This window comes from Cotesia glomerata, linkage group LG3 (assembly GCF_020080835.1).
Source record: "Cotesia glomerata isolate CgM1 linkage group LG3, MPM_Cglom_v2.3, whole genome shotgun sequence".
NCBI classification, from domain to species: domain Eukaryota; kingdom Metazoa; phylum Arthropoda; class Insecta; order Hymenoptera; family Braconidae; genus Cotesia; species Cotesia glomerata.
The window spans coordinates 15326596-15341626 of NC_058160.1; the positions used below are offsets into that span (position 1 = coordinate 15326596).

At 29.2% G+C, this 15031-nt stretch overlaps 3 protein-coding genes across 3 annotated transcripts in view; 2 read left to right on the forward strand and 1 right to left on the reverse strand.

The window, feature by feature from the left end:
• The window catches only part of LOC123261717 (potassium voltage-gated channel protein Shaker), a 1350734-nt gene that overhangs the window by 1239967 nt on the left and 95736 nt on the right, over positions 1-15031 (forward strand). The window lies entirely within an intron of this gene.
• LOC123261372 lies at positions 8510-10952 on the reverse strand. The gene is made up of 2 exons (XM_044722965.1): positions 10796-10952; positions 8510-10690 (listed from the first exon to the last, which is right to left on the reverse strand). The coding sequence occupies exons 1-2, from the start codon at positions 10950-10952 to the stop codon at positions 9138-9140; spliced, it is 1710 nt and encodes a 569-aa protein (XP_044578900.1). The 3' UTR covers positions 8510-9137.
• On the forward strand, positions 12289-14676 carry LOC123261735. The gene is made up of 5 exons (XM_044723515.1): positions 12289-12517; positions 12927-13083; positions 13379-13807; positions 14105-14324; positions 14411-14676. The coding sequence occupies exons 3-5, from the start codon at positions 13661-13663 to the stop codon at positions 14539-14541; spliced, it is 498 nt and encodes a 165-aa protein (XP_044579450.1). The 5' UTR covers positions 12289-12517; positions 12927-13083; positions 13379-13660; the 3' UTR covers positions 14542-14676.

A 15031-nucleotide genomic window follows, 5' to 3' on the forward strand; every position in this document is an offset into this window, starting at 1 on the left:
GTTTATAACGACAATTAAATCTCTGTATGATCAAGCGTCGATGCAAGTAAGAACCAAGGATGAACTATCGGACGAATTTGAAGTCTCTAAAGGCGTATTGCAAGGCGAGTCATTAAGCCCAGATCTTTTTCTTTTATATTTGCATAATATAGAGGATTTCTTCCGCTCCAAGGGCTTCTATGGGCTGGATATTAATGGTGTTATAGCTATTCTTTTGCTCCTGTATGCTAATGACACAGTTATCTTCGCTCACTCACATATCGACCTCTTACGCAAACTCAGGGCGTTCGAAAAGTACTGCGACATAAATCAGCTAACGGTGAATAAAGCAAAGACAAAAATCTTAGTCTTCAAGGCAGCTGGGAGATTATGCGATTGTCCTAGTCGTTACAGAACCTACAAGCAATCTTGCCTGGAACTGGTCAAGAGTTATACCTACCTAGGGGTCGAAATTTCTACATCAACTAGGGGTCTCACAGCCTTGAACTCAGCCAATAATAAGGCCAGGTGTGCTGCAGGTGCGGCTTTGTCTTTGCTAGCAAAAGCCAAGTGTGATTCATGGAGTGCACATATCAAGATTTACAACTCTATGGTCTCGTCAGTATTTTTATATGCTATTCCAGCCTGGGGTCTTTGGTATAGAAATTCATTGGAACCTGCACAAACTTTCTTCTTCAAGAAGCTGTTCAAGCTGCCTAGAAACACGCCAGACTGGGCTGTGCGTCTGGAATTTGGTCTCGACCCAGTTGCGCTGAAGGCCATGAGCTATATTCTGAGCTGGACGATAAAAACCTTAAAAGCAAAGGACAGCTGTTTGCATAAAGTATGTCTGCTACGGCTTATCAACTTAGATAAAACTCCACTGCATCATCACCTTACTACTGGGCAACTCAACTTAGAGACTTTCTGTTGGAATGCGACGCTCTAGATCTATTAGATTCTCTAGATCATCGGCTATGGGAAGACAGAAGAGAAAATGTACTTAAAAAATATCAATCCATCCTATACAGCGCAGACATTACGGCTGCTCGGAACTCATCATCACTAAAATTCCCACTCCAGCTATCAGACCCATTCACACAGGCTGGCTACCTGGCGTTAAAGCTCCCACTCAACTGCAAACGCTTGATAGCGCAACTGAGACTATCAAATAAGTTTAACTGCTTCCTAATAGTTAATAACTTTCGATCTAGCTTTAACAGGAACACTCTGTGTCAGCTATGCAACTTGAAAGAACCAGATACTGTCGAGCATCTTCTGGTTAGATGTCCATGCTTTGCAAGCTACAGATACCATTATTTACAAAACCTGATACGTAACGACGAATCTGCTTCCCATCTTTTATCTGTACCAGATTCAAAAACGCTGTTTGCTATTGTCAACTTCATCACCAAGTCACTTCAACTTAGAGCCTGGGCTCTGTCATTATAATTGATATCCTCCTCGGTTAAGAGCTTTGTAATATAAATTTTATATATGTATCATTTTAATCACTGACCTTATTTTTTATATCTAATGTTCTACCAAATTGTACCAAATGTATCTATTTTTTCGCAAAGATCAATTTTGTAGTATTGTAAATTATATTGTAAAACTATTAAGTACCCCCCTTGCTAAAAACAAACTTTTAATTGTTTAATGCAATAAATAAATAAATAAATAAATAATAATTACTGTAAATTTATATCCATATACTTCTAATGTCATCAAAAAAATTCATATTTAATCTTGTTACACTGATAGAAGGATTTGTTTATATTTAATAAGCTTTATTAACCGTTAATAAAGGATTTGTTAACATCATAGGGTTTAATAAATATTTATTAATGGTTAATAAATATTTATTAACTGTTAACAATTATTTATTTAAAATCAAAAGCAAAAATAGCAATATTCTTTTGACAATTTTTATAACTCTACAGCTGGAATATATAATAATAATTAAATTCACCAAATAAATCATCGTTTTTAATATTTTCAAATATAAAAAATAATTATAAACTGTAATAAAATTCAGTAGGTTACAGTAAACGTTATTATGAAATAATGTAATTCATGTATATAATTTTTAAAGATGATTTTTGTTTATAAGCAATCTTCATATCATATGACATTGCAAGCGAAACAAATTCACTCAACAAAATATTTATTAACTGTTAAAAAATATTGGTTAAATACAAATAAATGCTTATTAATTATTAATAAATGTACTCTTTTCTCCTAAATAAATTAAATTATTAAATGGCTAGGTGCACGATAGTGCTGCTTTCAATTTTCATGATTTTCCAATGTTAAATCAAACGGGGTAATTTAGTACCAGTGGCCGCCATTAGCGTTAAATCATGCTCTTCCCGTAAGATTTAGACGTAAAAAGGGTAGTCAGCGCCAGCCCTCCCCACCATATACTTCGCACCCTGCCAATGGCTGCGTTCAGGTTTACTAAGTTCTGAGCAGGGCTGACTTGATCTACCAAAAAAATTAATTTTAGAAACACTTAAATAAATATACCTTGCATTGTTTTATTATAGATTTAAAAAAAAAGTGATATAGTTATTTCAAGTTGTTGCTACAAGATATGCTCAGATCTGTTAAGAACTTAGTAAATTTGAACCCAGCCAATAGCTAATAAATCCTTCTATCAGTGTACTAATCTAAACTTTACTAAACAGTCATCTTATTGGAAGCACATAAAACACTGAGCGTAAATACTTCTTCATTACTAATAATTTAATAATTTTAAATTATTCTAAATAATAACACTCATGTAAACATTAAATTATCACGTAAACATATTTATATTTTTATTTGATACAGGTTAGAAACTTACAACTGTGCATGCGGTCAACTTCTGGTATTTTGAAAAATAGCAGGTTCCAGTAGATGACCGAAGTCATTTATTGATGGTACAACGGTGTTTTATTGTGCCAGTGTCTGACCGGTGGTTGAATTGGTATTTATTTAATTATTTTTGTAAAATCTTATTGAAAGATTTGTTAAGAAACTATTAAAGACTACTTCCGAATTTAATTTGACAAGATTAACCTAATAACAAGACCCAATAACATTAACCTAATGGCAGTGAAAAATTTTCATGAATTATTTTCGATGTTCTAAAACTTTAATAATATTTGGAATACTTATTCATTGTAATGATTATAACCCAGATAGCAAAATGACGTATTAAGTTATTCCGAATGAGCTCAGATTTCTGATTTGGACGTCAGAGTCTACGTCTAAAAGATGTCTTTAAGACCTTCTGAAGAGGTCGAATGTGCCGCTTATTGTAGACTTTAAGAACTCATCAAAACGAGCTCTTAAAGAGCTCTTTTTTGTGAACTCGCAAAAATGAATGATTTTTTATCTCTATACGCTATTATAATGATAACAATAATAAGAACACAACAAAAATATTATTAATAATAATAATAATAATAATAAAAGTAAATTATGAAAAATAATTCAGAGTTTCATGAAGCACCGATGCTGATTTCGAATGTTTATCATTTTAGTTAGACCTAATATTGTCGGTTTAAAGAGAGAAAGTGAAAATCGCAATTGCCGTAACTAAGATTCGAACCCGAGTCGCGCACGTGCTAGATCGATACCTAACCACCTACGCTGTTCAAACGATATGTCGTTACACATCTCATTATTCTTATAAGCTAAGTTTATATAGTGATGAAATGTCGCAATCATTGTCTATATTAATTATTCTATTTGATACTGTGTATCGATAGAGAAAAAGTAACTTTTACGAATATTTATATACTAAAAAATATTCAAAAGTCTACCTGTAATATTTTTTTAAATAGTCTCTATAAATTTTGTTTACTTTTCACAATATAAAATCTAATAGATAAATTAATGAATATTAAAAATTCAACAATCATTAATAAGTATATAGTTATAAGATATCGTTAAATTCGAATAAAATGTTTAAAATTGATACATGCAAAGTACTCCTTAAATGTAGAAAGTTCACATAATTTTTTCAGATTAGAATCCAATTTTATTATTTTATCTAAATTAGTTTGATTACGAACCAGATTTTAACATTATTGCCTATTACTTCATAATATAATTTAAAATTTTTGAAAAATTTAATTAACCTGGATTAAGAGAAATGAGTTAATCTATGCCAAGTGTATATCTATCTATTAATCTATTAAAATTGTTTTAAATCATTTAATTCGAATTATTTTTAATCATTTTCAATTTAATTTCTCAATCAGGAAAGTAATAAATGAAAAATGAACAAGATTTTGACAGCTTTATATTGAAAAAAAATTTGTGTTTTTGTTTATAATGTCTATAAGCTCATTATACGCAACTCAAAAAGAAGTCCAAAAAAGGGACTCAGTTAGATGTCAGAAAATTGACTCCAAACTTATGAGTTTATTAAGAGCTCTTAGTTCTGACCTCGTAAAAAAGAGCTCCTTAAGACGTCACATTAGAACTTCTATAAGAAGTTTTTTAAAAGACTTCATACTGAAATCTTTCTGACTTGGATGCTGACTGGGAAATTAATCAATAGTTAAAAATAAATTTCAGGGTCATAAAAAATGCAGTTAAAAACAATTTTTGGACTTTTTTTTGTAAAAGCGGTCTACCGGTGTCCGGTCATCTACTGGAACATTTACCCTACTTACTAATTTCACAAGATTTTAGCATCCTTATTTCAATAAGATGACCTTCAATATTAAGTTGTTAATTAATAAATATTAGAGTGAATTTATTTATTGCATAGACACTTCTCACAAAAATTAAGGGAGCAAGAAAAGAATCCACATTTTTAGGGGATTTTCAACAGTCTATAACTTGTAGAAAAATCGTCGAACCGTAAAAAAGTCTAAATTTAGCGCTCGGTATTTAGTTTTAAGATCTGAATTCCAAAAATTAAAAAAAAATTTTTAACTTCCTGCTAAAAAACTTAAAAATTTTCGAAAATCGGGAAGTTATTGGTTTTACTCCGTTTTTCGAAAGTTTTTATTAGATCTCAATGTTTTGAGGTCCTAGGAAGCTTTCCTGATTATTCCCGCGATGGTGTCTGTATGTCTGCATGCGTATGTGTGTGAGTGTTTGTATGTTAACCTCTCATAACTTTTGAACGGCTTAACCGATTCCATCGCGGTTGACACCATTCAAAAAAGCTTGGCCAAATTTAGATTATCAATACAATTTGAGTTGATTCAGACTAAAATAAACTACGAAAAAAAATTTTTCAAATATGGTCTTTTTGGAATAACTTTTAAACGGCTTTACTGATCGATTTCAAAAACTAATCAGCTTTTAACTTCAAAAAAGGCTGTTCGGCAGCCGAAATGGTAGTAGATTTCTCAAATGAAGAAAATTTATTTTTAATATAACAATATTAATACGAATAATGCATAACTTAATTAACACTTCGATTTTTTTAACGGTACGACGATTTTTCTACAAGTTGAAAATCTTGTTGACAATCCCCTAAAAATTTGGATTTTTTTCTTGCTCGCTCAACTTTTGTGATGAGTATCCATGCAATAAATAAATTCACTATAATATTTATTATTTCAAAACTTGATATTGAAGCTCATCTTATTGAAATAAGGGTGCTAAAATCTTGTGAAATTAATAAGTATTTTCAATATATTAAAATTTTTTATTCTGAGACGCATGCGCATAGTGGTCTCGCGCTCGCACTCCCAGATGAATAAATTTGTGTTTAGGGGATGTTTGGTCTCTCGAATTTGTCTGACTGATGAAATATAACTTTTTAGGGGAGAAAGGAGTCAATTTAACCACGGGGCAATTGAAACACTCGACTTAAAAAATCGAAAAAACGCTTCATGCTCCTCGAATTAGATTCTAATAAGTTAAACTCGGATATAATCAAAATTTAAAATCATTGCGATTAGTAAATTTTGAAAAATTGAGATTTTTTTATTTTTAGGCATGTAAACTTTTTTTACGACTGGTGATAAATTGTTTAATAACATTTCAAGTTTTGAATTAATTGATAAATCTTGAACTGCAGTAGTTGTATATACTTATACTTTATAATCCTCAACTTTGTTTATAGTCATATAGTAGTTTATTTATTTATTAATTGCTATTAATTGTTTCAAAATTATATGGGGTCAATTGAACCAGCAGACCCGGGGACGATTGAACCATACGGAGAAGCATGGGACATGCGCGCGCATCTTGACTCTAAGTGAAAAATACACAGGGAAATAACCTAACAATTTGATGAACTGAATTTATAATGAAAATTATTTTGTATGATACTTTGTACTGATCTTGAAAGATCCTGAAGTTTTTGGAAAAGGTTTTTTTTTTCTTTAAAAATATGAATTTTTTAATTAAAAAAAAAATTTTTTGAATTTAAAAAAAAAATTTTTTTTTGTTTTTTGCAAATTTTAAATAAGATAAAGTTATGCAGATACATAATATTGTAATTTAGAGCATTTAAAAATAAAATGCACGACGTGGAAATATTAAATAATAAATTAATTTCAACTTTTTTTTATTTTTTTGGACATCATCTTGCATCTTTAAAATAAGTCATCCTTAACGCATGATAGAATTTGTTAACTGTCCTTTTTTTATTTCATTTAAAGTTGTTGACGCCACTTGTCGTCTTATTGACATAGGAATAATTTGGAATTTGAGATTGAGAACTATTAATGTGCAGAAATTTGTAAGTAAATAAGTATTCGAAAAAACGAAAAAAAATTTATATTCTCATTAAATTATTTCTAATTTTTATAGAAAATTAATATCTATTTAAGTTATTTGAGGTTAAAAATTGTAATTGAAGTGACGAAACAAAAAAATATATCATGCGTTAAGAAAATAAAAAATTATGTCATGTATTAAGCCTAACTTTATTAAGATTATGTCTAAAAAATGCATAAAAGTTGAAATTAATTTGTTATTTAATATTTCCACGTCGTGCATATTATTTTTAAATGCTCTAAATTACAATATTATGTATTTGCATAACTTTATCTTATTTAAAATTTGCAAAAAACAAAAAAAAAATTTTTTTTTAATTTCAAAAAAATTTTTTTTTTAATTAAAAAATTCATATTTTTGAAAGAAAAAAAAATCCTTCTCCAAAAACTTCAGGATCTTTTAAGATCAGTACAAGGTATCACACAAAAAAAATTGAGCTAAAATTTTGATGGTGGTCTTCATTTTTGGACGATTTTCAAAAATTCAATATTTGACAAATTTGGTATTTTTCAAAATTTTTCTCCAAAATATTTTTTTTTTCAATAGCCTCAAGAGTCCCCTTTCGAACAAATAAAAGACCATTCATGTATCTATAATAGCATTCGAGATATTGCAAAATCAAAATTGAAAAAATGGAAAAATCGCTAAATTTTGAATTTGCATATCTTCCGATCAAAATTTTTTTATTTTTTTTCCTTTGGCAGAACTTTATTTTATGACAAATGAAAACTTCTGACCAAAATTCATCCAAATCAAAAGGGGTCGATTCCAACTATTGGTCGATTTGACATGGAATAACCCATATATAAAAATCAGCCATACAAATTTAAGTTAAATAACTCATATTTTTAGTTACCTTTCTCACCTGGTACCTGCCCAGGTGTCACAGAGAAAGCTCCACAAGTACACAGGTATTTAAAGTATACTAAACACGACTAAGTCGTGAAGGTTTCATCCATGTGAAAATAAGCTATCCCGGGAAAAAATGATCAGACCTGTTCATGCCTGTTCATGTCTGATCAGGTCTGAAATTAGACCTGGTCAGGCCTGTTCATGTATGATCAGGCCTGAAGTTAGTCATGAGCATGCCTGTCCAGGCCTGTTCATGTCTGAAGCGTTAAAGACGCTCAGGCCTGATCAGACCTGTCCATGTCTGACCAGACCTGTCCATGCCTGATCAGACCTGTTCATGTCTGAAGCGTTAAAGACACTCAGGCCTGATCAGACCTGTCCATGCCTGACCAGACCTGTCCATGCCTGATCAGACCTGTTCATGTCTGAAGCGTTAAAGATGCTCAGGCCTGATCAGACCTGCCCATGCCTGTCCATGTTTGATCAGGCCTGTTCATGTCTGAAGCGTTAAAGACGCTCAGGCCTGATCAGACCTGTCCATGCCTGACCAGACCTGTCCATGCCTGATCAGACCTGTTCATGTCTAAAGCGTTAAAGACGCTCAGGCCTGATCAGATCTGTCCATGCCTGACCAGGCCTGTCCATGTTTGATCAGGCCTGTTCATGTCTGAAGCGTTAAATACGCTCAGGCCTGATCAGGCCTGTTCATGTCTGTTTATCTCAGAAACGTTAAATACGTTCAGGCCTGATCAGACCCGTTCATGTCTGATCAGGCCTGTTCATGTCTAGAAAAGCTATATTCACCCTACGGTAGGTTTTCAATGATTATCAAATTACTTTTATTTATTGAATAATAAAATATACTGTTTGTTGATAATTTACAAATTTATTGATCAAAATTATTGTACATACACTGAACATATTCAAAAAATTTTTCTTAGCATATTTGGTCGTTTACATAGATAATTTCCCACTACAATTAGATGAAACATACTCTCTATCTGATTACAATCAATTAATAATGACGAATTATTTTTGGTAAAAGGAATAATATGCTGAACTTGCACCTGTTTTTTAGAATGAACAAAATACCTAGTATTGTCTATAATATATTCATCAACTATGAAATATATTAATCCGTCTTCAGTTTGAAAGAAAAGTTTTATCGAACCATAGGCTGTAACACTATTTTTCAAGTTTATTTGTACAGTATGGCTATTAGTTTTGATCATCTTATAAATTTCAGAAGTATACTTTTCATTAAAGATTTCCGCTTGTGTGTAAATTTTGCAATTTTCCATTTCAAAACCATGATTTCTTATCAATCGATTATCATTAGCTGTAAGTATTGTACCATTTATATTTTTTCCAATTACTCGATGATTTATTATGTTAACTGAAGACTCAGAACTTGTTTCAATAATTTTATTTTTGAGAAATTGTAATGTTTGAACTTCTTTTAGATGATTTGTTATTTCTTGTCCAAGATGTTTTGTTCCACGAACGCAGTTAGCGATATATCCATTAAAACTTTCAAAGGAAAAAGCTGCTGTACCCCATAAAGGTCCCTAGCGCTTAACACACAAAACAAGATGTGAAAGCTGGTGGAAATTGTATGTTAATTCTCGGTCTGTGTATAAAGTCTCAACTTCTTCTATGAATAATGACAATAAATATTGTGCTTCATTAAGGTCTTCTGCTGTTATGGTTTTTTGAAGTAAAATAAAGAGACCCTTAACTAAGAACATCCAATGGTCGATATATTGAACTGGTAATTTATTCAATAGAGCAAGAAGAGAATAAAACAGAACCCAATTATAAAATTCAGAAGCTTTATAATGTTTAAATGACGACAATCTACGTGGCATTCTTCCAAAAAAGTATGGTGGTTGAATATTTAATAGAAATTCATCAATTTCATCGATTAAGTCTTTTCTTAATTTCCATGGGTTTTTCTTCTCAAGCCATAAACTTATAAATTGTCGAACAACTCCTAGCAAAACAGAATGCATATACTCTGGAACAAAGCATGTTTCCATGTCAATCAAAGGCAGTCGTGAAAGGATAGAATTCCCTTTAATACCTTTTGATGTTTTTTTTTTATCACTATTCATAACTTTAAGTACTTGATGTTTTATCCTTTTTCTAGTTCTTAGTTTAGCTTCCTCAAATTTATAAATACGTATTCTTTTTTTTCCTGCAACAGCAAGACATTTTCTTGATTTTATTTCACATATATTGCATCCATAACGCCCATTGAAGTTTGAAATATTCTGCAGTTGAGCCCTTGCTGGCGCATCAGCTATTATCAAAGGAACTACAATTCGTGAAATAATTTTTTCACCCGTCTTTGGATGGGTCCATAGAATACCATCATTAAAACATTTTTTGAATTTTGTGATAAATGGTTCAAGAAATGTGTTCATCACTGGCTTACAATCTTTATCATACCAGAGGCCTACAGTCGTAAGATATAATTCTCGGAGGTATTCTGGAAGTTCTGCTATAAAAAACATTAGTGGCCAGCAATGACTAGTACTACTTTTAACTAAAGACAGACCATCTGTGTTCAACACTAATGTTAAATCGTATTTTTGACGATTCACTCTAGAATTAACTCTTATGTATTCGGATCCATCGGTAATATCAGTAATGTTCCCATCGTATCTCAGATGCACTTGAATCAATTTTTCAGCTAGATTTCGATGCTCGAACATGTATTTAATTTGATCGTGAACATCAATTTCGAAAAAAAAAGCTACATCTTCTTTCAACGCAAGACAAGAAGAGCAGTTCTCAATATCTGTGTTAAAGCCATTGTAACATAAGCATTTTTTACAGAAAAAATGTTTTATGACAGTTAATGGTGGTGCCAATTGATGAACATAGCTAAATAATTGAAACACCGTTTTTGGCAATTGATTATCTTCTGGTAGTAGATTTTGTAGTAATTTTAATACATCGTTCAAACAAGCTTTAGTTAACTTATGTCGAATATACAATTCTGGAACCATCAACACACTTTCGTCCGTTGTTCTTGTACTATTTTCATAGAGAGATTGAATTATTGAAGATCGTTCTTGATTGAATTCGCTATCTTGTTGATCGTCTTCAATATTTTCTTCATGGTTAACATCGAAATCATCATTGTTGTCATTAATATCATTATCACTATCATTAGTATCTTGATCACTATTATTTACATCAGAAAGATCATCAATCTCACCATCTGAACTGCTATCACTATTAGAAATATCAGTATCCTCACCATCTGAAGTCGAATTATCATCTCTACTCTCTGCTATAGCGTCCGCAATCAAAATACTTGTTCCTGAAGTGCAACAATCATTATTGACATTCAAACTTGAATTCTGAGATATCATATTTTTTTCCTATCTTTTTAATGTTCTTGCCGGTATCTGTAATAGAAATAAAAAACATAGATAGTTGCAATGAAGTAAAGTTATAATTTTTAAAAACTCAGAAATTTTTATTTATAATATTTTTTTGGAACATTCAAATTTTTTAATTATAATCATATTATATTAATTGTATAAATTTTTTTTTTCATTTTAAGCTACAGATCAAAATTATTGTTTTCATAACAATAATTAGGAAATAGATTTATATAAATATAAGTATATGAATACATACAGGAACAGTGTGATCTTCTTTCCACAACTTATATTTTTTTGATTGAGGTAATGATGAATTGTCATCATTTTCTCGCAATCCTCTATTCGTGTTTGACATTTCTAGACCAACCTTGAATATAAATAAATTTTGTTTAGTTACCAGAATGAAATTATGATTATATGAATTTAAAGGACAACAAGTATCTTCTTAATTGTAAATGAATAAATTAATAATTACAAAAACTAAAATTGAAAAAATGTAGCTACAGATTAATTTTCCAAATCTACATTTTTTTATTTTAACTTATTTATATTTTATCAACTGTTGTTTTAATTATAATGATTATTTTATGTGTATTAAAATCAGTCATATAAAATTTATGCAAATAAGCATATTCTATTAATAAATATACATATGATATAAATATATAATAAGTAACTGTGAATTATATTTCTGATCTGTTATAGAAAGACCTTATATTCTTACCTTCAAGTTTGATATTTTTATTTTCTAAAACTAAATTATTAAATTTTATCTTTAATTAATATTTTTTAATTATTATAATTAATTTGTTAATAATAATTTAACAGAACTTTTCACCATAAAAATGTAACTTGCATGTGTTTATATTTATTGCAAATCTAGTTTGTTTACATCACATGAAAATTAAGTTAGCCGACATTTAAAAATTTTCAGAATTTTTTTTATTCAAAAAATGATTACAAAAAAATAAAAAAAAAATTTCACTTCTAAAAATCTTTGAAAACTGTAAATGGAATTTTTTAAAAATATTTTTTTTTCTAATTTAATTATTAAAAAAAAAATCAAAAAATTAAAAATGTCTGCTAACTTTAGTATTATGTACATCACATATATATCCATGTATACATACATCTATACACATATACATGTAAGTGTACAGATAATATACTGCATCTCAGTGTCAAGTAAAGATGGCTACCCTCATGTATATGCAATACACACTAGTATAAATCGTCACGTGTCACGTGATACATTCATTTCCAATTTCAATATGGACGCTGCACGACAATAAATAGTATTTTTGCCGGCATCTATTACTATTTTTTTATACGCGTAGTTATTTTATAATTAAAGAAATTAAACAGTTTTATAAATTATTTATTTGTAACGATGTTCTTGGTTCAAAGTGACAATGATAACCGTGCTTACATAGTTGATTATGAAAACATTGAAAATGGTGGGAAGCATGAACACGAAATACTCAAGAACGACATTGTAAAATTTACAATAAATAAAAAACAACATGATGGACAAGTTCTCGAGTTTTCAAGTAAGATATTTAATTAGTTTTTCTGGACTGTCTTATAACTACTATCATTTGATTTTAATATCTTGGATATAATCAATCATAACCTTAATCATCATTCATAGATAATTTAATTGGCCAACATCTGAAAATTTTTATTTTTTCTTTAATAAATAAACAAATAACTATTCACGAAATGTTTTACAAAATTACATTATGGTTATTTTTTTAAATTTCTTAATGTAGAATTTTGAAAAATATTTTTTTTTCCATAAAGTTATTTTTAAAAATTGTTAGATGGCTAATTTCAATAATTATAAGAAATTCTTATTTTTGTTGAATTTTATTTTTTTATTTTATTTATTTTTGAATTGAAATTAAAGTGAAATAATATATTCGTATGCATACGAAAATTAATATTTAATGTTTATAGATAATTCTCAATATTTGACAAACCAAAGGAGCAAATTCAATAAGATGATTGATGAAAAAAAAAAAAGCTCTCAGCTGAGATCACAACTAAACGAAAGCCTGTCCCTAAAAGGAGTTGGTCTCCAAATGATTCACCTCCATCAAAAAAACCAAAAAAAGTAAGTTACCTTTGTTGCAAAAAAAAATTTAATTGTATTATCAATATAAACATTAATTTGAAAGCAAAACTGAATGCACACTAACAAAAAATTAAAAAAACAAAAAGCAAAACTTTTTGAAATAATTTTTTCTACATTTATTGCTGTCAAAAAAAGTATAAAAATGATCAAATTTCGACTAATTTTAGTGTCATAATAATTATAAAGTTAATTGCTTTTCTGATGTATAATTAATTTTCTAATCTCCAAAAAAAATAATTATTGCTTATTAAAAATTATTTATATTTTTATATAGCCATTAAAAATAACTAAAAATACCAAATCCAAAAAATTGAATGAAAGTTCAGAATCAAGCACGTCGTCAAACATATCTATTGAAAGCAGTGACAATGAATTTTCTCATCAACGTGATCAAAAACCATCAGAAGAAATATAAAATATTAGTCCATCAAAAGATGACTTAAAAAAGCAGATAGAATTGCTAAAAGCTCAGAAGAGAGAATCATTATCTGCAGAAAACCGTAATATTTGTACACTAACACCTCATAACCAAAATAATAAGTTATTGAACAAGAAAATGACTTCAGAAAAAAATGTTAATCAAGTGGTATCAACAGAAAAAAAAACTGATGAGGTAGAAGTAAAAGATAAAAATGATTCCGGTAAGCTCAACGAGAGTCAAAATGTTAAGCAATTATTTTCTCCTAATTATGATGACGGAAAAGTACGTAATATACTATTCTACATGAGTATGAAATTAGAAGACAAAAAAATTATTCAATTATAAATTAATAATTAAACATTACATTCATAAAAAAGTCTACACTGATTTTTTAAATTTCTTTATAGGCATTTTTAATTTTTCTACCTTTTTTATACTTAATTCGTTGTCATTTTATTTATAAAACTTAACTTATATCTTCTAAATTCATAATAAATGATCTATTAAAATGAATATTAAAAAATAAGCTTACTTATGATAAATAATAACCATTAATTTAAAAATAATTTCATCTTATAGATGAAACATCTTGGAAATGATGTTTACTGCAGAGAAGTAATCTATAGTTCAGCGTTGGGAGCTTCGCACAAGGCAACGCACTTGGCAAGAAGGTTGCTAGAAGGTGTGTTTAAGCACGAAGCCTTGATGGGTTGTACTTTAACAGGGCAGGCCCCACGAGGTACAAGTAAAAAATTAATAGTTAAGCCATTAGATCAGCGTGCGAAGGATGCAATTGTTGGTGAGGGTTATTTTTTATTTATTAATTTCAATAATTACATCTTTATAGTTGATTTACTTTTTTTTTTTTTTTTTTTTTTTTTTCAGACTTTTCAATGCGTATAGCTACTGAAAAAAACTGGCCAAGTCAAAACCGTGGTACTATATTCAAAGAAATGAGTCAAAAATTAACCGAGTACAAACGTGATCACAATAAAAAAAATCCGACACAACAATAATGATGATAAACATTAACAATATTTATTACGTTTATTTAATTTTATATATTTACGTGAGTTCTTAAGTTAATTTAGAAAAATGAACCAAAGGTTAACCAAATGTTACAGATAATATTTAATATTTTTTAATAAAAGATTAGTGATACTAATAACAATTGATAGACATCAATATATTTGTAATTGGATAATAAGATAACTATTAATAAATTTCAAGTTCGTAAATAAATAAACCAAAGGTTAACTAAAATTTTATATAAGATTCTGATTTAAATTTGTATAATCATTAATTTTCATTTAAATATACTAATTTTTACATTCACAACTTTAAATATAGGTGAAAATAAGAAGCATCTATTGTTTTAGATCCAGATAGAATAATTAAATCCAATCCGTTTGAACATGAGCCTTCAGACCTGATCATGCATGAACAGGCATGGGCTTTCAGATCTGATCATGCATGAAAAATGACCATGCCTGCCCAGACCTGACC

Excerpts from the sequence above, each read along its gene's own strand:
- LOC123261735 (XM_044723515.1), top strand. The coding sequence starts at position 13,661 with ATGACTTCAGAAAAAAATGTTAATCAAGTGGTATCAACAGAAAAAAAA. Across the intron at positions 13,808-14,104 it reads CTAATTATGATGACGGAAAA|ATGAAACATCTTGGAAATGA; the intron begins GTACGTAATATA and ends TTCATCTTATAG. Across the intron at positions 14,325-14,410 it reads TGCGAAGGATGCAATTGTTG|ACTTTTCAATGCGTATAGCT; the intron begins GTGAGGGTTATT and ends TTTTTTTTTCAG.
- LOC123261372 (XM_044722965.1), bottom strand. The coding sequence starts at position 10,952 with ATGATATCTCAGAATTCAAGTTTGAATGTCAATAATGATTGTTGCACT. Across the intron at positions 10,691-10,795 it reads TAGTGATAGCAGTTCAGATG|AAAATATTGAAGACGATCAA; the intron begins GTGAGATTGATG and ends TTAACCATGAAG.